Below are 18,841 nucleotides of genomic sequence, written 5' to 3' on the forward strand. Positions count from 1 at the left end.
TGGTCCCCAGCAACCATCAGAAATGGCCAACGAGGGCGAACGGCCAACCTCCGCCGACAAGGGCAAGGGCAAGGTTGATGATGTTCGCGAGTTGAACGGCAAGAACACCGAAAATGGCGAGAAGCCAGCAGACGAAAAGAAGAAAGATGAGACATCTCAAGATGGTATGTTGCGATAAGGCCGTCTCAAGGTTCTCCCAACGGAGCATGTGGTTTCTCTTGAAGAACCACGGTGGCGCTAGAAGAAACATGCTGATGGAGAGACTTTTTAGAGGAGCTTAGTGAAGAAGATCAACAATTGAAGAGCGAACTTGAGATGCTTGTTGAGCGTTTAAAGGTGATTGCTTTCCTACACTCTGCGCATGGCACAATGACGTTAATCATCTTTTTTACCCCCAACAGGAACCCGATACCTCGCTCTACGCACCTGCACTGGACGCGATCAAGAATTTCATCAAGACATCCACATCCTCCATGACGGCTGTTCCTAAGCCCCTCAAGTTCCTCCGACCGCATTACGATGACCTGGCAGGGCTATACGAGGAATGGACTGCAGGACCTGTGAAGGTTGGTATTGCAGCGCTTTCATTGCTTTTGAGAAACTGACAGTTTTTTTTATCTAGAACTCGTTGGCTGATATGCTGTCGGTGCTTGGAATGACCTACGGAGACGAAGAGAAGCTTGAGACTATCAAATACCGGCTGTTGGCTAAATCGGAGGACCTTGGCTCTTGGGGTCACGAATACGTCCGACACCTCGCACTAGAAATCGGACAGGAATATCAGAATCGCTTGAACGCAGACCAGGACACCCAGGATCTCGTGGATCTTGCGTTGTCGCTGGTGCCTTATTTCCTGAGTCACAATGCCGAGGCCGATGCAGTTGATCTCATGAGCGAACTGGAAATCATCGAAGATATCCCTCAGTTCGTTGATGAGAACACATATGCTCGAGTCTGCTTGTACATGGTCAGCATGGTCAATCTCCTCACTTATCCCGAAGATCAGCAATTCCTTCGAACCGCCCATGATATCTACGTCCGCTACAACAAACTTTCGCAAGCAATTGTCCTCGCTATCCGTTTGAACGACATCGAGCTTATCAAGAGTGATATCAACGCCACGACCGACAAGGCTTTGAAGAAACAGATGGCCTTCCTTGTCGCCCGGCAGCAGATCTGGCTCGATCTCCCGGCCGAGGATGAAGAGGGAGAGGCTTTGGCCGATTGTCTCAACAACACTTCCATTCCGAAGCACTTCAAGTCTTTGGCAAAGGAACTTAACATTCTGGAGCCCAAAATGCCAGAGGATATCTACAAGACTCACCTGGAGAGCAGTCGCGGAGCCGGCCTCACCAACCTTGATTCAGCACGACACAACTTGGCCAGCGCCTTTGTCAACTCGTTTGCCAATGCTGGCTTTGGTAATGATAAGATGATGCTAGTGGAGGGTGACAAGGGCCCGTGGGTGTGGAAAACCAAGGACGATGGCATGCTCTCGACAACTGCGTCGCTGGGTATGCTGCTGCACCGTGATGTTGAGGACGGGTTGGACAAGATCGACAAGTTCACCTACGCACAGGAAGATCAAGTCAAAGCCGGTGCACTTCTCGCTATTGGCATTCTGAACTCCGGCGTCCGACTTGACTCCGACCCCGCCCTCGCCCTCTTGAGTGACCCCGAGAACTTCGAGACGAAGAGCGTGCCTATGAAAGTCGCATCCATCATGGGTCTCGGTCTGGCATACGCCGGTTCTAACAAGGAGGAGCTTCTCGAGGTCCTTCTTCCAATTGTAGAGGACGCCTCGCTCGATATGCAGCTGTCCGCCATGGCAGCAGTTTCGTTGGGTCTGATCTTTGTTGGTTCATCGAACCACCAGGTCAGTGAGGCAATCGCGACAACCTTGATGGACGAGGAGCGCCAGAAGCAGCTCAAGGACAAGTGGACAAGATTCATGGCCCTCGGTCTAGCTCTTTTATACTTCGGTCGCCAAGAGGAGGTTGATGTCATTCTTGACATCCTTAAGGCAGTAGATCACCCCATGGCCAAGCCCACTTCAGTACTTGCCTCAGTATGCGCTTGGGCAGGTACTGGAACGGTGCTCAAGCTGCAAGAGCTACTTCACATCTGCAATGATATCATTGAAGAAAAGGAGGAGAACAAAGGCGACGAGCTTGTTCAATCATATGCTGTTCTCGGTCTATCCCTCATTGCGATGGGCGAGGATGTTGGACAGGACATGATTCTCCGCCAATTTGGTCATCTCATGCATTATGGATCCAGTAACATCCGCCGGGCAGTTCCCCTGGCTATGGGCTTGATCAGTCCTAGCAACCCACAGATGAAGGTTTACGACACACTGTCCCGGTACAGTCACGATAATGACAACGATGTTGCTATTAATGCAATCTTCGCTATGGGTCTCTGTGGAGCTGGTACCAACAATGCCCGTCTCGCACAACTCCTCCGGCAATTGGCCAGCTATTACCACCGCGACCAGAACTCACTATTCATGGTTCGCATCGCCCAGGGTCTATTGCACATGGGTAAGGGCACAATGACACTCAACCCCTTCCACACAGACCGACAGGTCCTCTCCCGTGTCTCAGCAGCGGGTTTGCTCACTGTGCTTGTATCACTCATTGATGCCAAGCAATTCATCCTCGCTGAACACCACTACCTGCTCTACTTCCTTATCACCGCCATGTTCCCCCGCTTCCTTATTACCCTCGATGAGGACCTTCAGCCACTCACCGTCAACGTCCGTGTCGGTCAAGCTGTGGACGTGGTCGGCCAGGCAGGTCGCCCGAAGACCATCACTGGATGGCAGACTCAAAGCACTCCAGTCCTCCTGGCCCACGGTGAGAGAGCTGAGCTTGAGGATGAGCAGTACATCCCTCTGAGTAGCACACTTGAGGGCTTGGTCATCTTGCGCAAGGTATGTTCTTCCGCCCTTTACACTCCGATGTAGCCAGTACTAACATATTTTCTAGAACCCGGACTATGAAAGCCCTGAATAAGCTAAAATAGATATTCCCCGATTTACATCCATCGCTTGCAACCAGCGACACTCGTATAGTGGTCGGGGTATCGTTGGATCTAATGTATTCAGAACGAATGAAGAATAGCATGGATTTGTTTTACACTTATATTTGTTTTGCGATTTCCACCACTGCTGGAGTCTCGGATAGATAATATCTTAGACCATAGCAGCTTTGGGTCTAGTGTGCGAGTAGGCATTACTCTTAAAACCAGTTATTTATGGTTTGATTGCTTCAAATCCTCAGCGATTCCCTCATAATTACTGAAAACGATGCTCCTACACCATAAATCAAGGCGAAGCTATCAAGGTTCCCATCCCGGATAGGAAATAGGGCATAGGGCTAGGTTCTTATCAACTTTTTTCCTCCGCCGCATCGCAGACTGGTCCAACTCGTCTTGAAGCTCTGTCCAACGAATTTGTTTCTTGGGAATCGGAAGAAAATAGATAATCTCTTTACTTCCTCACAGCCATGAAACTCGACGCCAAGGCCATTCGCTACCTCACCTCTGAGGATTTCCGGGTTCTTCAAGCGGTACTTATCGGCCCCTCCTCCTGACTCTACCCCGCGATGTCTTTTGCTAAGGAGCATTTATCGCGTATTTTGCACTAGCTAATGTGCTCTTATTCTTCAGGTCGAAGCCGGAAGCCGAAACCATGAGGTTGTTCCTACTCCGTTGATCTCGCAGCTTTCGGGTCTCCGAGGCGGCAGCGGTGTCAACCGCGCTATTTCAAACCTTGCCAAAATCAATCTGATTGCGAAAGTAAAGAATGCCAAGTGTATGTATTTCATCTATGCTATGCTCGTTGGTCTTATAACTAATATATCCTATCTTCCTAATAGATGACGGCTACAGACTCGCATACGGAGGATTGGATTATCTTGCGCTGAACGCGCACCAGAAGTCAAAGGCTATCTACTCGGTCGGCAACCAAATTGGCGTGGGCAAGGAATCAGACATCATCGTGGTGGCACAGAGCGACGGATCGCAGCGCATTATGAAAATCCACCGTCTCGGCCGTATCTCCTTCCGAACCGTCAAGACAAACCGCGACTATCTACGACACCGCAGCTCAGCTTCATGGATGTACATGTCTCGGTTGGCAGCAATGAAGGAGTTTGCTTTCATGACTGCTTTGCGCGACAACGGATTCTCCGTCCCCGAACCTATTGCGCAAAACCGACACACCATTGTCATGAGTCTTATCGATGCTTTCCCTCTGCGCCAGATCTCCAAAGTTGCCAACCCAGCCTGGTTATACTCAGAGCTCATGAACATGATCTTGGAATTGGCACGGTATGGCCTGATTCACGGTGATTTCAACGAGTTCAATATCCTTATCAAGGAAGAGCTGGATCCCGAATTCAAGGGGAAAGAACTCACCGAGGAGGAGGAAGATGAGCATATCCGGCTGGTCCCGGTTCTTATTGATTTCCCGCAGATGGTGTCCGTGGACCACGTGAACGCTGAAATGTACTTCGATCGCGATGTGGAATGTATCAAGCGGTACTTCAAGCGCAAGTTCCACTTCGTGAGCGATTCAAAGGGCCCTACCTTTGCTGAAGCTAGAAAGAAGCTTCTGAACAACCCTGGCAAGCGTCTGGATGTCGAAGTCGAAGCCTCCGGTTTCTCGCGGAAGATGGCTCGTGAACTTGAGACCTATATGAAAGATGTAGGTGTCAAGGGAGACGGAGAAACCTCCAAGGATAGCGATGACGATGACGATGACGATGAGGATGATGATGAGGAAGAAGAGTCTGGGTCCGAAGCTGAGGAGCCCAGTGATACCCACGAGACCAAGAACTCCGACGACATTGATGACAGTACCAAGCGTCTAGAACAACTGCGCGTTTCGGGGTCTTCGGCACAATAAAAGGGATTAGGCTTGGGCTTTTTTTAATGACTATTTACGATGAATAAAGCATGTAATATAGGTTTCAAAATCCTCTATTACCACCCAATGGACGTCTTCCAGGTCACAAAGAGTCTGCTTTCCATAGATAAGATTCGGCATCACCTATAAACACAATGTAATCAATTTGAGCGCTGGCTTGAGAGCCTCTAACAATAAATGTTGTGTTGTCTGGTGTTGCCGTATACTTCGGGGTCACGTGTCCGGGCCAGCCAATGCAGTTTTGAAGCACGATCCGCAAGCATCTCTAACCCCAGATCCCTCAACTCAACAACACAATGGTGCGTCTCAGAAGTGTTGAAGCAAAGGCTTTGAAACGCCTGCAAAACCAGGCTGCTGTCCAGCAAGCCCCCAAAAGCAAATGGACCAGCGTCATCGGCAAGCCGGTGTACCTGTACGTTATCCAAAATTTCCCAAAACTCCCATATTGGCTCGGCGAAAACACCACAATGGCCTACGGCTGGCTTAATTGGACAATGCCTTGAAAGTTCCCAAGAGATCCGGCTAACATCTTGCCCCTGTTAGGCCTCAATTCCGCGTTGCTCTTGTCCGAACCCCCAACCTCACTCCCCGATATGCTCAATTCCGCGTCCCCCTCAACTTCAACAAGTTCGATCTCCGCAGCTACCTATGGAACTTGTACGGAGTCGGAACTCTTAGCATCCGCAGTTATGTCCAGGCACAACCCATCACACGAATCTCGCGCGATGGCAAGGGTTACGGCCCGTGGCGCCGACCCAAGTCGCAGAAGCGCATGACTGTTGAATTGAAGGAGCCTTTCGTGTACCCTGCGGAGCCCGCGGATCTCACCCCGTATGTGATATCCATTCCCAGCATCTTCTTCCTCTTCATCTTAAGAAGAATCTCTCTCCCCCAATACAAATACACACACAACAAAAACCAAAACCGCGTATCATTGCTAACCAATTTTCACGAACAGTTGGGAGCATGAAGGCTGGGAGAAGGCTGAGAAGTGGCAGATTGCCCAACAAGACAAGGAGAACCCCAAGCGAAACGCCGGCGAAGAGCCCGACCATGAGTTGCGCGCTGCCTACAAGGCACAGGCTAAGCAGCTGCTTGAGAACCAAGAGAGCTGGAGACCAACCTGGAAGGCTATGGGCTTGGGGGCGGATAAGGCTAAGGATGCTAAGAAGGGCGAATTCTTCCCTTCTGCTACCCTGCCGGCTTGGTTCTCTAAGGGACGCAAGTACGGCGCGCGGTAATCGGATATGATGGGGTTCCTTGCATTGTTCTTCATGGTTTTTTCCTGTCCTCTGTGAGGGAAAATTGGTGTTTCTTGCTCTATCATCTAGCCCTGTTATTCTGGCTGGATCTGTGTATTATACTCTTGGGGTAGATTGTATACATTTTGAATGTGGCGTCTCATAATTTCTGTTTTCATCTGTGTCTATTGAAGATGAGGGGAGTCTTATTTTCTTAAATGTGTATTTGTGGTAGAACGGAACCCGATATATTGAGAAGTGATATAGACACGAGAAATATGGACTGGCAAGAACGCATCACGCGAAAGGAGCATATTAAGTACAAGCCATTGGGGCATCGGGGCATTATACGCTATGCAAAAACGAGAGTAGGGGAGGGGGATCAAAATGCTAGACAACAAAGGCGCGCCGGACTTGAATATCGTTGATGGTCTACAGTCGGCTCTCGACAAAGTCCATCTGGTGCTGGCCCGGCCACTGCGCATCGGGCCAAATCTGGCGCAGACCTTCCCAAATGTGCCTGTGAAAAATCGTTAGAAGCAGTAACAAAGATAGACTAGAGAGCGGGGATGGAACATACTTGACATAGATAATTTCTAAATCATCCTTGACTTCCTGGGGAACATCTTTAACGTCCTTGCGGTTGTGGTCGGGCAGAAGCACAGTCTTGACACCTGCGCGGTGAGCACCGATAAGCTTCTCCTTGATACCACCAACAGGCATGACGCGACCACGTAGGGAGATTTCGCCGGTCATGGCGATCTGTGGCGGAACAGGCTTGTTGCTGAACAACGAGATCAAGGCAACAGTATGGGCAAGGCCGGCGGATGGACCATCCTTGGGGATAGCACCGGAGGGACAGTGGACGTGCAGGCTACGGGTCTTCATGATGTCCTCATTGGGGTCGTGTGTGAGACCGAGCTCGAAGGAGTGGGCCTTGACCCATGTCAAGGCGACTTCGACAGATTCCTTGAGCACGTCGCCCAGCTTACCGGTGAGCTGGACACGTCCGTTGCCGGGCATGTCTGCCACCTCAATAAATAAGATACTCCCCTGGCCACCGGTAGAATAGGCGACAAGGCCCGTGACAACACCAGGACGACCATGCTTTTCGGCGATCTCTTCCTCGAAGCGCTCGATTCCGAGGATGTCCTCTAGATCGTCAACTGATACGACAGGGTTGTAATCACCCACGCGATCGGCGTCTCCAGCATCGGCATATTGAACGGCCTTGTGACGACAGATAGAGCCAAGTTCCCGCTCCAAGTTACGGACACCTGATTCACGGGTGTACGCGGTGATGGTCTTGTCAATCACCTCGTCGGACATGTTGACCTGGCCTTCGGTAAGACCATTAGATTGAATTTGCTTCGGGATCAGGTGCTGCTTGGCAATATGTCTCTTCTCAACGGTTGTGTATCCAGACAGGGCGATGGTCTCCATGCGGTCGAGGAGAGGCGCAGGGATTGTATCCAGTGAGTTGGCAGTGGCAAGGAATAGAACCTTGCTCAAATCGATAGGGATATTGATATAGTGATCGGTGAAAGTGTGGTTCTGCTCAGGATCCAGAACCTCCAGCATAGCAGCAGACGGGTCACCTTGGAAATTGGCGCCGCCAACTTTATCGATCTCATCGAGCAGAATAACAGGATTGGCGACGCCAACCTTCTTCAACCCGTTGACAATTAGTCCAGGCATGGCTGCAACGTATGTGCGACGGTGGCCGCGAATTTCCGCTTCGTCTCTGACACCACCGAGGGAGATCCGGTGGAACTTACGGCCAAGCGAGGCAGCGACCGACCTTGCAAGACTAGTTTTACCAGTTCCGGGAGGCCCAACCAGAAGCAAGATAGGAGACTTGTCGGTCATACGCTTGGACTTCAACATTTCAAGGCGAGTCTCCAATGCAACTCGGTCAGATTCCGACAGCAGAGGGACATCCTTTTCGACATCACCAACTGCAGAGGAATCCAGATCCCTTGAGAGTCCTGAAATCTGCCGCTCCACATCCGCGTTGCTGGACTGCTTCAACCGCAGCACGGCCAGGTACTCCAAGAGTCTCTTCTTGATCCGCTCCAGGCCATAGTGATCCTCATCTAACTGCTTCCTGGCTCTCTTCAACGTGTCCGGTCCCAGCTGATCCTCTGTCACTTTAGTCCATGGGATTTCGGACAAATTCTCCAAGTAGGTCCGACAGACGCCGTATTCGGCATTAGCGGGGTTCATCTTGCGCAGGCGTTTCAGTTCCTTGTCGGCGACCTTTCGAGCTTCGGGACTAAGCTCCGCATCATTCAACTTCTGTTGTAATTCATCTATCTCGTTAGGCTCTTTCTCTTCGTCGTTGCCACGACCGCCACCGGGTGACATGCCAGACAGGCCGGAGATTGCACGCTTAGCGAGCAGCTCACGTTCACGGGGGTCGATTTGACTGATATCCAATCCCGATGAGGGGAATGAAGTTGAGCTAACAGAGGTGACCCTAACGCTACTCTTGATATGCTGCGCCTGTCTGGTGAGGATTTCAACAACCCTCTCCAGGCGTTCCTTCACATCCAGTGACCCGAGGATGCGTAGCTTTTCCTCAAAGCTGGCATCAGAAACGTCGGCCATGAAATCTGCTAGCCTGCCGGCCTGGGTCAATTCTGTCTTCGATATATAAAGCTCGAACTTTCGGGCAACGAGTGGCGAAAGACGAGAGGAGGCTGCCGACAGCAATGAGGAGAGACGTAGAAGAGTGAGGAGTTCTCTAGAGAGCTGTCTTAATTGTTGGAATAGGTCGGCGACTTCAGCATCACCTTGACCGGAGTCTAGAAGCATAGGAAATATGGTTAACCATGTGATCCAGCCATGTGATATCTGTGCTTGGTATTTGGACACCTACTGGTTTCATCATAGAGGAACACCTCGCCCTCGAAGTAGGGCCGGTCTCGTAGGACCTTCTTAATAGAGAATCTTTGCGAGCCCTGGACAAGCAAGAATGGCTCGGAATAAGCCCGGCGCTGAACACCGATGACTTTACCAATAGTTCCGTATCGGAAGAGGTCCTCCTTCCGTGCCTGACCGGCATCAATCGAATCATATTCCTCCTTTCGCTCTGCATCCGAGTCAGCGCCTTCGAGGAGCTGCTGTCCATCTCGGCTCAAGAACGGCGAGTTGAGCGGAACACAGCCGAAGGTGATGGTATTCGCATCTCGCCTCGAAGGCCTGTCCACCAGCGACGAAAGTAGATTGGCAAGATCTGGACGGTTGGCAACTGGGATGCGTAATGTCACACCGGGTAAAAGTACCGAGCCCTTAGCAAGGGGAACGAGAGGAAGCTTGATGGTTCTACTGTTGGATCCCATCTTGTACGGCCCTGATGACGAAATGGGTGGCAAAGATGGGAACCCAAAGGGAAAGATGGTATCAAGTTGGAGGATATATGGAGAATGGGGAATGGGGAATGTGGATAGCGGGATGCAAATGAATTATATGGAGAAGCAAAGAGATGGAGGTTCCAGAATCACGTAGATGACAAGTCCGGGGGAGATAACGGCGAGTCGCATGTCTTGTAATCTCCACGTCCCGAAGCCGAGGTTCCAAGGCTGTGCAGATCAACTGGGGAAGATCATTTGGCAACTATTTATACATGTTCCCTGTTTATGGTTCATATCGAAACTCATATGATCGGCAATAAACCTGTTATACTTCATATTCCTGTAAGTTTCTAATTTATCTACACATCAAGTGTGTTGTGCTGTGGTAGATACCCCAGTACTTGAGGACTGTGGCATTACTTTGCACGTGTCCCGTGATCGGAGTTCTCCAAATCCACTATTGCCTCGCCTGACTTTCCTCGGCTGGTATTCTTACAACATACGGAGTACATACTGGAACATACGCCGTACATCATACCTAGATCTTACATCCGATCCTCTGTGATTATCTGTCATTCTTTCCGTCCTTCCGCATACACTCTCTTTGCCCCTCAAAATGGCTACCCCCGCCCCCGCTCAAAGGACCTTCACCATCGGCACCCGCAAATCTAAATTGGCTCTGCTCCAGACAGACCTAGTTCTTGCGGCACTGAAGAAGGCATTCCCCCAATATGAATATAAGGTTTTCTCCAAGGAGACCGCTGGTGACCTGAACACCACCATCGCGCTGCGGGACTTCACCACCAAGAATCTCTGGACCGAAGAATTGGAGGAGTTAATGATCGGCGGGCAGGTTGATCTTATCGTGCACTCGCTGAAAGGTTCGAACATGTCTCAGTCTCGAACAACATAGCTGTCTCAATTTTTAGAATGCTGACAATCCCTCTTCGAACCTATCAGATGTCCCCACTACTCTCCCCTCTTCCTGCAAGCTTGGCCCAAGCATGCCCCGCGAAGACAGCAGGGATGTCCTCGTGGTGAAACAAGGCCTGCCGTACAAGAGTCTGTCTGAGATCCCCGCCGGATCCGTGGTCGGAACCTCATCCATCCGCCGCACAGCCCAATTGGCCCGGAAATACCCTCACCTTAAGGTCCAGGATGTCCGCGGCAACATCGGCACCCGACTGTCAAAGCTGGATGCTGAAGATAGCCCTTACACTTGTGTCATTCTGGCGGCTGCCGGTCTGCTGCGTCTTGATTTGGCGGATCGTATCACCCAATACCTGGATTCCAAGAACAGTGGCATGCTCTATGCTGTCGGACAGGGTGCCCTTGGTATCGAAATCCGCAAGGAAGACACAACTTTGCAGAAAATGTTGGACACGATTGGTCATCAGGATACCACCTTCTCGGTGTTGGCTGAGCGAAGTCTCTTGCGGACTCTTGAGGGAGGTTGCAGTGCCCCACTCGGAGTTGAAACCGAATGGGTTCAAACTGCGGAGGGATCTAAGCAGTTGCGGATGCGGTCGGTTGTTGTCAGTGTTGATGGCAAGGAATGCGCTCAGGTACAGTTGAATGGCGATGTCAACTCTGCTGAAAGTGCCGAGGCCTTTGGCATCACTGTGGCCAAGGCTCTGGTTGCCGATGGCGCCGGCGCAATCCTCGAAGCTATCCAGCAGAACAAGGCCAAGGAGAGCGTCTCTACTGCTGTCTAAATGTTTAAATGGACCTATACTATTACTAGATTGATATACCCTGTGGGGAAAAAATGAAGTGAACGAGTTTTTTTTGTCCCAAATACTCGCACAAGATGCCAGAGATAATTTAACAAGAACCGTCTATCGTGAATTTTGTGAATTGTAGTCAAGCCGCTCTGTGCATGTTGGATATTCCAGATCAACCCCGGTTCAGTGTATTGCCAGCTCCCTTCGGATTGGCTTCTGTGTACTCATCCCAGGCTCTTGCCTTCATCGTTTCCTGATCGGCAATGTTGTGATCATCTTCATCAACTTGCGGTTTGATGCCGGACTTCTCGCCTCCTCCTTCGATGACATTTCCTCGTCTGTGCTCTTCGTCAAGATATTCCTCAATAGTCATAGTAGGAAGGCTATGACCCGGACGAAACACTCCTTGCTGCATCTCTGTACGCCGGCCAAGCAATGTAAATGGCTGCATTGGCTTTCCTTTGCTGTTTAGAATAGGACCACCCTTGCCTCCCCTCAGAAGCTGCGAAATTGAAGGGTCCAAACGTTCTGAATAATTTAATCCTCCGATGTTGCTTCGCTGTCTGGGATCATCCGTCGGTGGTGGCCGGGGTGGCGCATTGCGCATCGCTGAAAGTATCGACAATTCCTGAACCAGGAGATCTAGTGCCTGGAAGGTTTGATGGGTGTAGAGTTGGAGCTCCGCTAGGTATAGGGATCGGGTATCATCATCGTCGCTTTGCAGTCGAGCTTCATTGCGGGCGAAGTACTGCGGATAAGGTAAGCAACAGAACAAGACACACTCTGCTGGACTGAATATCGCATACCTCCAATTTCTGCTTTAGTTCTTTTTCTGCCCTAAACCGTGTTACTTTGATCTCCCGCCGGGCAGCAGCATCATTGGCCGGTGCCAGGGTAAACGAGGTCGGATTGGCCATGTATTGCTCAAAGAGCTTCTTGTCTCCTCCTGAGAGTAGGAGGTACTCTTCCAGGCGCACCAGGTATTTCTCGTATTGTTCAAGCGCGCGCTTGAGAACAGACTCACGATCTGAGGAGGCAACTCGCTGCAAAAGCTCGGCTAGGTGGAATTCCAGTGTCATGTACCTGGGTAACATTATCAGCCGAATGGACGAGATGAAGCCGGTGTCAAAATGACTTACTGGATATCGGCCGTTGATATATCCTCCAGCAGCTCATTAGAGCTAAACAGGGATAGCATGCTCACTTGTCGCTGGCATTCTTGGAATTTGGCAATCGTCGCATTGACCTCATCTCTGTAGGTCTCGGCGTTGGTATCACCCCGCGATCCCAGTGCATTCTTTTGCTCCTTTGCGGATGCAAACAGAGATCGCAGACTTTGTGGCTCCTCCATTGTTTCAGCTTCCGTTCTTGAGGATTTGGAGTTAGATAGAAGGTAGGGTGTTGGGGGTGCTCAAGCGTGCACATGTCCCCGCGATTTGGATCTGAGTTTTGGAAATCCGATAAGATAAGGCCAAGCTTTTTATCCGATAAGCCTTTTGATGCGGGCTACTATGATACTTGGACGATTCCTCCTGAATCAACCTGGGATTCTGTCTAGGTGCCATTCTCTGTGGCTAGAAGACTTCTCAATATCCTTCTTTTCTATACAGTTTCCGAATGCTAGAGCCATAAATGTCGTCCTAGATTGTTGGGTGACACGGAAGTCTGTATATATTCAGGTTGTCCGGTTGCCGTTCTCCTCTCTTGCTCTTCAGATCTCTCGCTTTTTCACACCATTTCACAGGCGCCTACCTACCTAAGGTACCTAGTACCTCTTGCTCTTTTTTGGATGGATCCAACCTCACTCTTACATTGCTATTAGTTTACCCAGCAATATATCCGTGGTCATCAGCCCCGTGGGGGTGCGATTTTTCATACATGTTGCATGACAGATCTCAGCCACCAAAAGAGAATGGGAGAGAAAGCGACATAAAAGTCCAAAAGTTAACCTTGAACAAAGTCAAAAAGAGACCAGAAAAATCATATACACAAATGTATTTGCCAAGCGTATGCAGGTTCTCTTGGTATACCCGTCAAAGAGTTTAATCTATCAGAAAAGCTCTCTTTCCTATGTAGTATATCGATGGATACATGTACATACCTAGTACCAGGTAGGTAGGTATGTATGTATAACGGTGTAGGACATTACTAGCGATTTACATGTAAGAAATATCAATGCTCAGACAGAGAACCCATCGGAAGGGGCCTTCAGATACGTACATGTACGTTATATCTCGACGGCTCTTTCCAACTTAGCTCTCGATGCACCTCACAGCTCTCATCGCATCTTTTTCTACAACTTCCTCGTTTTCTTGTCTCATCTCTCACTTTAGTCTTCGACCGTCTTGTCTCCTACCACATCATCCAACATTCATCATGGATCCTGAGGAGACCGCCTCGGATCTATCTGGGGATGAGGGGGAAGCCCCGACGTTGAAGGCAACCGACAAACATAGAACCCGGAATGCCATGTTTAGCGCACTGTGAGTTGGAATTTACTTTACTTTTGATATCCATTTTTGCTAATTCATCTCTTGCAAGCCTTGAACAGCATGTTGTTCATGGCCCAAGCGACGGCTCTAGTAGGGCACAAATCGTTCTCCCAGATGCCGAACTCTCTACGGCCCGTTTAATTGCAAACACCGAGTTGGGTGGTGGAACTTTGGACCCTCGCGAATACCAAGTCGAGCTCTATGAGAGGGCAAAAGCCCAGAACACAATCGCGGTTCTCGATACAGGCTCTGGGAAGACTTTAGTGGCTGTGCTCTTGATTAAGCATATTATCCAACTCGAGCTGAACGACCGCTCGAATGGAATGCGGCATCGCGTATCGTTCTTCTTGGTGGATAGTGTTACCTTGGTTTTCCAACAGGCGGCAGTACTGAGATGCAATCTCAATCAAAAGGTCGCTCATTTTTACGGTGACCTAGGACCCGACCTGTGGGATCAACAAATATGGGGCAAATACCTTGAGCAGTACATGGTGATAGTATGCACGGCAGAAATTCTGAGCCAGGCCCTATTGAACGGGCATGTGAGAATTGACCAGATCAACCTCCTTATCTTCGACGAAGCACATCACGCCAAAAAAGAGCATCCGTATGCCCGGTGAGAAGTTTATGCTGTGAACGTACCTTTCCAAAAGCTTACTAATGCATGAATAGTATTATTCGAGACTCATACTTGAAGACGGAGCTTGAGAAACGTCCCAAAATCTTTGGGATGACTGCTTCACCAGTCGATGCGAAGTGTGACATAGCACGAGCAGCAACGTGAGTGCCCCAAAAACTTTTACAATGGAATATCCGGCTTACCCTGTATAGACAACTCGAGATTCTATTAGATAGTCGCATTGCAACAACAACAGATCTCGCCCTCCTACGCCATTTTGTGAACCGACCAATCGAGGAAGAATGGGTCTACGAGAAGCTTCCCCCGCCATTTGAAACGGATCTACATGTCACTTTGAAGACTAAGTATGGAGATATCCCTATCCTTGAAAGCGCGTTTCGATTTGCATCAGTTGCAAGCTCAGAGTTAGGCGCCTGGTGCGCCGATCATGTATGGGCGCTGGCGCTGGCGGACGAAGTACTCCCCAAGCTCGAGGGTAGCATCAACAAAAACACCGATTCCGATCCTTTGGACTCTGAAAAGGCTACAGAGGAAATCAAGCGAATTCAAGAAGCCAACCAGCTCGTCAAGGATTACATTGAAAGACAGGCATTCACACCGAATGATCTCAGCTCGAAAGTCGAACTTTTGATTTCAAAGCTAAGAGAACAGTTCACAAAATCGCCTGATACCAAATGCATCGTATTCACGGAACGGCGTAACACAGCCAAAGTATTGTTACAGCTGTGTGAACGGCTGAACATTCCGAATCTCCGCCCTGAAGCCTTGGTCGGTGTGCGCAAAGGAGATGCCCTAGGAATGAATTCCACGTTTCGTCGACAGTTTCTTGTTTTGGTCAAGTTTCGAAAAAGCGAGGTGAACTGCTTGGTGAGTACATGCACACACATATGCTGTTTTGGTAAACCTTCTAACTCTTCTCAGTTTGCTACATCAGTTGCAGAGGAAGGCCTTGACATCCCGGACTGTAACCTGGTGATCAGGTGTGTCGCCTATTAATTCAATACCTCTTTTGCTGTCGCTGACTGAAAAAGATTCAATCTTTATGATACAGTCATTCAATATGTCCAAAGCCGCGGCCGTGCTCGCCGAATTGATTCAGTGGTCAGTTTTCGTTCCATATATGTCATTAGACTGGTGAACTCATTTTGATTTGCAGTACGCGACCATGATCGAAAGCGGCAATCGCAGTCACAGCATGAGGTTACAAGAGGTGCGAAAAGCAGAGGTAAGGGTTCTTCTCTGATGTCCCTTGGGGGCTATCTTCACAAGTTCGAGCCCGTTCTAACGTGCACAGCATCAAATGAAAGCCTTTTGCTCTCAGCTGCCCGATGATCGAAAATTGTTCGGAAGCGAGGACAATCAGGGAGCACTTCTTCGCGAAGAAGTTAGGAAGAGATCCTATACTGTCGCATCCACTGGAGCGAAACTAACATACCGCCATGCGATTGGTGTTCTGGCACGATTTGCCAGTTCATTGGTAAGAGCAAATCTGCGTTGACCCATCTTAACATTGAAGCTAATGGTATCAAAAATCTAGCAATACGAGAACGAGGTTTCAGCCAAGGTTTCCTACATCGTCACGTCGGAGAAGGAATCATTCCGCTGTGAGATAATTTTGCCAGAGAAGTCGCCTGCTCGAGGAGTAATTGGGCATACAGAGTCAACAAAGTCTCTTGCGAAGCAATCTGCTGCTTTTGACACATGTCTGTTGCTTCGAAAACACCATCTGCTGGATGATCATTTCAACTCAATATACCACAAGCGCCTGCCAGCGATGCGCAATGCCAAATTGGCCATTACTTCAAAAAGGACTGACCAGTACAAAATGCGTACCAAGCCCTCAATCTGGGCCAGAGAACAAGGCACCATTCCGTCACGCCTTTACGCGAAAATTATCCGTCTCAGCCCATCGGCGCCTCTGACTCGAGTCCATGGAAGCATCATCCTGTTAACACGAGAGCGAATCCCACAAATCCCAGCATTCCCAGTTTTCCTGGAAGAAGATATCGAGACTATCGTCCAGTGTACTTGTATTAATGGGTTCCTTGAGATATCTTCCCCACAACTTGAACTTGTGGCTGGTTTTACACTTGCTATTCTTCATGATGTATTCCATAAGACCTACAAGCCTGTCCCGGAACAATTTCCGTACTGGCTTGTGCCTGCTCGAGAGGATGTTGACATTCAAATTTCCAGTGTCTCTGAAATAATTGATTGGGAAACTCTACATTATGTCAAAAACAACCCTAAGCTCATGTGGTCCCCGGATACAGACCCTGAATGGTTGCTGACACGATTCATCTACGACGATTGGAATGGAAAGTATCGATATTTCCCGCTTGCTATTGATCCGAATTTACGACCTTCGGATCCACCCCCATCCTACGTGCCATCCCGAAGGTGGTCCAGTGACATTTTGAATTGGTCATTGAGCTTGAGCAAAAACTCACGCCCAAAGTTTTTTGACCGGTGCATCTGGGATCAACCTGTCTTACAGGCAGAATTGATATGTCTTCGGCGGAACTTCCTTGACAGAGCTGCCGATGAAGACAAGGCTTCCAACTCAAGATGCGTCATTTGCCCTCAGCCGTTGGTTGTATCGCCGGTAAGTGAAAATATAAGTATACACATCACCTGGCGTTAGATACTAATAGATCTCAGATTCCCCTGTCAGTAGCCGTGACTTGTTTTGTCTTCCCTGCAATTATCACTCGAATGGAGTCCTACTTGATTGCTCAGGAGGGGTGCACAATGTTGGGACTTGATGATATTAAGCTGGAGTATGCACTGGAGGCGTTTACCAAAGATTCCGACAACACAGAAGAGCATCGGAGTCAACAGATTCACGTTCAACGAGGAATGGGTAAGAATTATGAACGCCTTGAGCTGCTAGGGGACTCTGTTCTCAAAATGGCCACCTCAATCTCGCTCTTTGCTCAGAATCCTGAAGATGATGAGTACGACTACCACGTCAACAGAATGTGTCTCATCTGCAACAAGAACTTATTTAAAAACGCGACTGAAGTGAAATTATATGAGTACATACGCAGTCGCGGGTTCTCTCGGTATGTTTGCTGTAATCCGTCAAAATAGGTGGTTATTTGACTGACATTGCACCACAGGCATTTGTGGTATCCACCGGGCCTTTCCCTGGAGTATGGCCGGGATCATGCCAAGTTCTTTGCCAGCGAAGGAAGACATGCCTTGGCCGAGAAGACCATAGCAGATGTCTGTGAGGCATTGATAGGAGCCTCGCTGCTCTCGGGAGGCATAGACAATCGTTTTGATAGGGCCATAAAGGCTGTGACCATCTTTGTTAACAGTCCGAGCCACACGGCAACCTCATGGAAGGACTACATTTCTGCATACTCCATCCCATCGTACCAGTCCAGGGCGTCCGATGGATTCGAAAAGAACCTGGCCGAGCTGATCTTCAAGAGATTAGGTTACAAATTCAGATACCCCCGTCTGTTGCGATCAGCCTTTACGCACCCTTCTTATCCACTCGCCTGGGCCAAGGTTCCGTGTTATCAGCGGCTTGAATTCTTGGGTGATGCGCTCCTGGATATGGTGTGTGTGGAACATCTGTTTCATCGCTTCCCTGATCGAGATCCACAGTGGTTGACTGAACACAAGGTCAGTACTCGCTTACATTAAAGTCACTAGGTCACTATCTAATATGAACAACAGATGGCTATGGTATCCAACAAGTTCCTCGGTGCTTTGGCTGTCAAACTGGAGCTTCATGGTCATCTCCAGCATTTCAGTAATCCAATCATGATTCAAAACAACAAATACATAAATGAGATACAGCTTGCTGAGAGTGAAAGTAAAGGAGAGGTGGACTATTGGCTGTCGACATCCGATTCTCCAAAGGCAAGTCTCCTTTTTCTCACTCATGCTCGTGATATATATACTCACAAAAATCTAGTGCCTTCCAGACATGCTCGAAGCCTATCTTGGGGCCATATTTGTTGATTCAGGCTTCGATTTCACAGTGATTGAGGCGTTCTTTGAAAAACATATCCTGCCTTTCTTTCGGGATATGTCCATCTATGACACGTTTGCAAACAGACATCCAACGGTAAGCTCACCTCTCATCCGAGATTCCCACGTTTGATATTGATAGGCTACAGACATTCCTCCATGCCCAGATGGATCAGAAATATCGGTGCAGCGATTACTGCTTGAAGTCTGGAGAAGTTCCTACTGTGGATGGAGAAGTTCCTACGGTGTTTGCGGCGGTTATGGTGCACAATCAATCCATCGCCCACGCAGTTGCATCTTCAAGCCGGTATGCGAAGGTAAGGGCTAGCACCAGGGCATTGGCTGTGATAGATGGAATGTCATTGTCTGAGTTCCGGGAGAAATATCACTGCGATTGTCAAGATGGACAGGCTGACGAGGATGGCGCGAATATCGGAACCGCAGTTTGAAGAGAACGAGATTCTGAAG

The 18,841-nt window shown here is 49.3% G+C and overlaps 7 protein-coding genes across 7 annotated transcripts; 5 read left to right on the forward strand and 2 right to left on the reverse strand.

Moving 5' to 3' along the window:
- Positions 1-22: 22 nt before the first annotated feature.
- Positions 23-3,017, forward strand: N7457_004740 (proteasome regulatory particle base subunit RPN1; the record flags this gene model as incomplete). Its single annotated transcript, XM_057175785.1, has 5 exons — positions 23-164; positions 272-336; positions 402-566; positions 623-2,935; positions 2,991-3,017. 5 exons carry the CDS (start codon positions 23-25, stop codon positions 3,015-3,017), a joined length of 2,712 nt encoding a protein of 903 aa, XP_057032832.1.
- A 492-nt stretch (positions 3,018-3,509) lies between these two features.
- N7457_004741 (protein kinase RIO2) lies at positions 3,510-4,912 on the forward strand (the record flags this gene model as incomplete). Its single annotated transcript, XM_057175786.1, has 3 exons — positions 3,510-3,572; positions 3,673-3,817; positions 3,882-4,912. 3 exons carry the CDS (start codon positions 3,510-3,512, stop codon positions 4,910-4,912), a joined length of 1,239 nt encoding a protein of 412 aa, XP_057032833.1.
- Positions 4,913-5,229: 317 nt separating this feature from the next.
- N7457_004742 (mitochondrial 54S ribosomal protein uL23m) lies at positions 5,230-6,174 on the forward strand (the record flags this gene model as incomplete). The annotated part of the gene is made up of 3 exons (XM_057175787.1): positions 5,230-5,345; positions 5,477-5,764; positions 5,892-6,174. 3 exons carry the CDS (start codon positions 5,230-5,232, stop codon positions 6,172-6,174), a joined length of 687 nt encoding a protein of 228 aa, XP_057032834.1.
- Positions 6,175-6,606: 432 nt separating this feature from the next.
- N7457_004743 (putative LON domain serine protease) lies at positions 6,607-9,518 on the reverse strand (the record flags this gene model as incomplete). Its single annotated transcript, XM_057175788.1, has 3 exons — positions 6,607-6,694; positions 6,755-8,981; positions 9,056-9,518. 3 exons carry the CDS (start codon positions 9,516-9,518, stop codon positions 6,607-6,609), a joined length of 2,778 nt encoding a protein of 925 aa, XP_057032835.1.
- Positions 9,519-10,146: 628 nt separating this feature from the next.
- On the forward strand, positions 10,147-11,245 carry N7457_004744 (Hydroxymethylbilane synthase; the record flags this gene model as incomplete). The annotated part of the gene is made up of 2 exons (XM_057175789.1): positions 10,147-10,411; positions 10,491-11,245. The coding sequence occupies 2 exons, from the start codon at positions 10,147-10,149 to the stop codon at positions 11,243-11,245; spliced, it is 1,020 nt and encodes a 339-aa protein (XP_057032836.1).
- Positions 11,246-11,426: 181 nt separating this feature from the next.
- On the reverse strand, positions 11,427-12,605 carry N7457_004745 (IGBP1/TAP42 family protein; the record flags this gene model as incomplete). The annotated part of the gene is made up of 3 exons (XM_057175790.1): positions 11,427-12,002; positions 12,061-12,337; positions 12,394-12,605. 3 exons carry the CDS (start codon positions 12,603-12,605, stop codon positions 11,427-11,429), a joined length of 1,065 nt encoding a protein of 354 aa, XP_057032837.1.
- Positions 12,606-13,630: 1,025 nt separating this feature from the next.
- N7457_004746 (uncharacterized protein) lies at positions 13,631-18,822 on the forward strand (the record flags this gene model as incomplete). Its single annotated transcript, XM_057175791.1, has 14 exons — positions 13,631-13,737; positions 13,796-14,362; positions 14,419-14,526; positions 14,578-15,253; positions 15,308-15,366; positions 15,418-15,487; positions 15,543-15,611; positions 15,681-15,863; positions 15,924-16,991; positions 17,048-17,451; positions 17,509-18,022; positions 18,077-18,262; positions 18,318-18,470; positions 18,523-18,822. The coding sequence occupies 14 exons, from the start codon at positions 13,631-13,633 to the stop codon at positions 18,820-18,822; spliced, it is 4,464 nt and encodes a 1,487-aa protein (XP_057032838.1).
- Between the last annotated feature and the right edge of the window lie 19 nt (positions 18,823-18,841).

The sequence above is a fragment of the Penicillium paradoxum genome (assembly GCF_028828445.1).
Source record: "Penicillium paradoxum strain IBT 22861 chromosome Unknown utg000004l_segment0_segment0, whole genome shotgun sequence".
Classification (NCBI taxonomy): domain Eukaryota; kingdom Fungi; phylum Ascomycota; class Eurotiomycetes; order Eurotiales; family Aspergillaceae; genus Penicillium; species Penicillium paradoxum.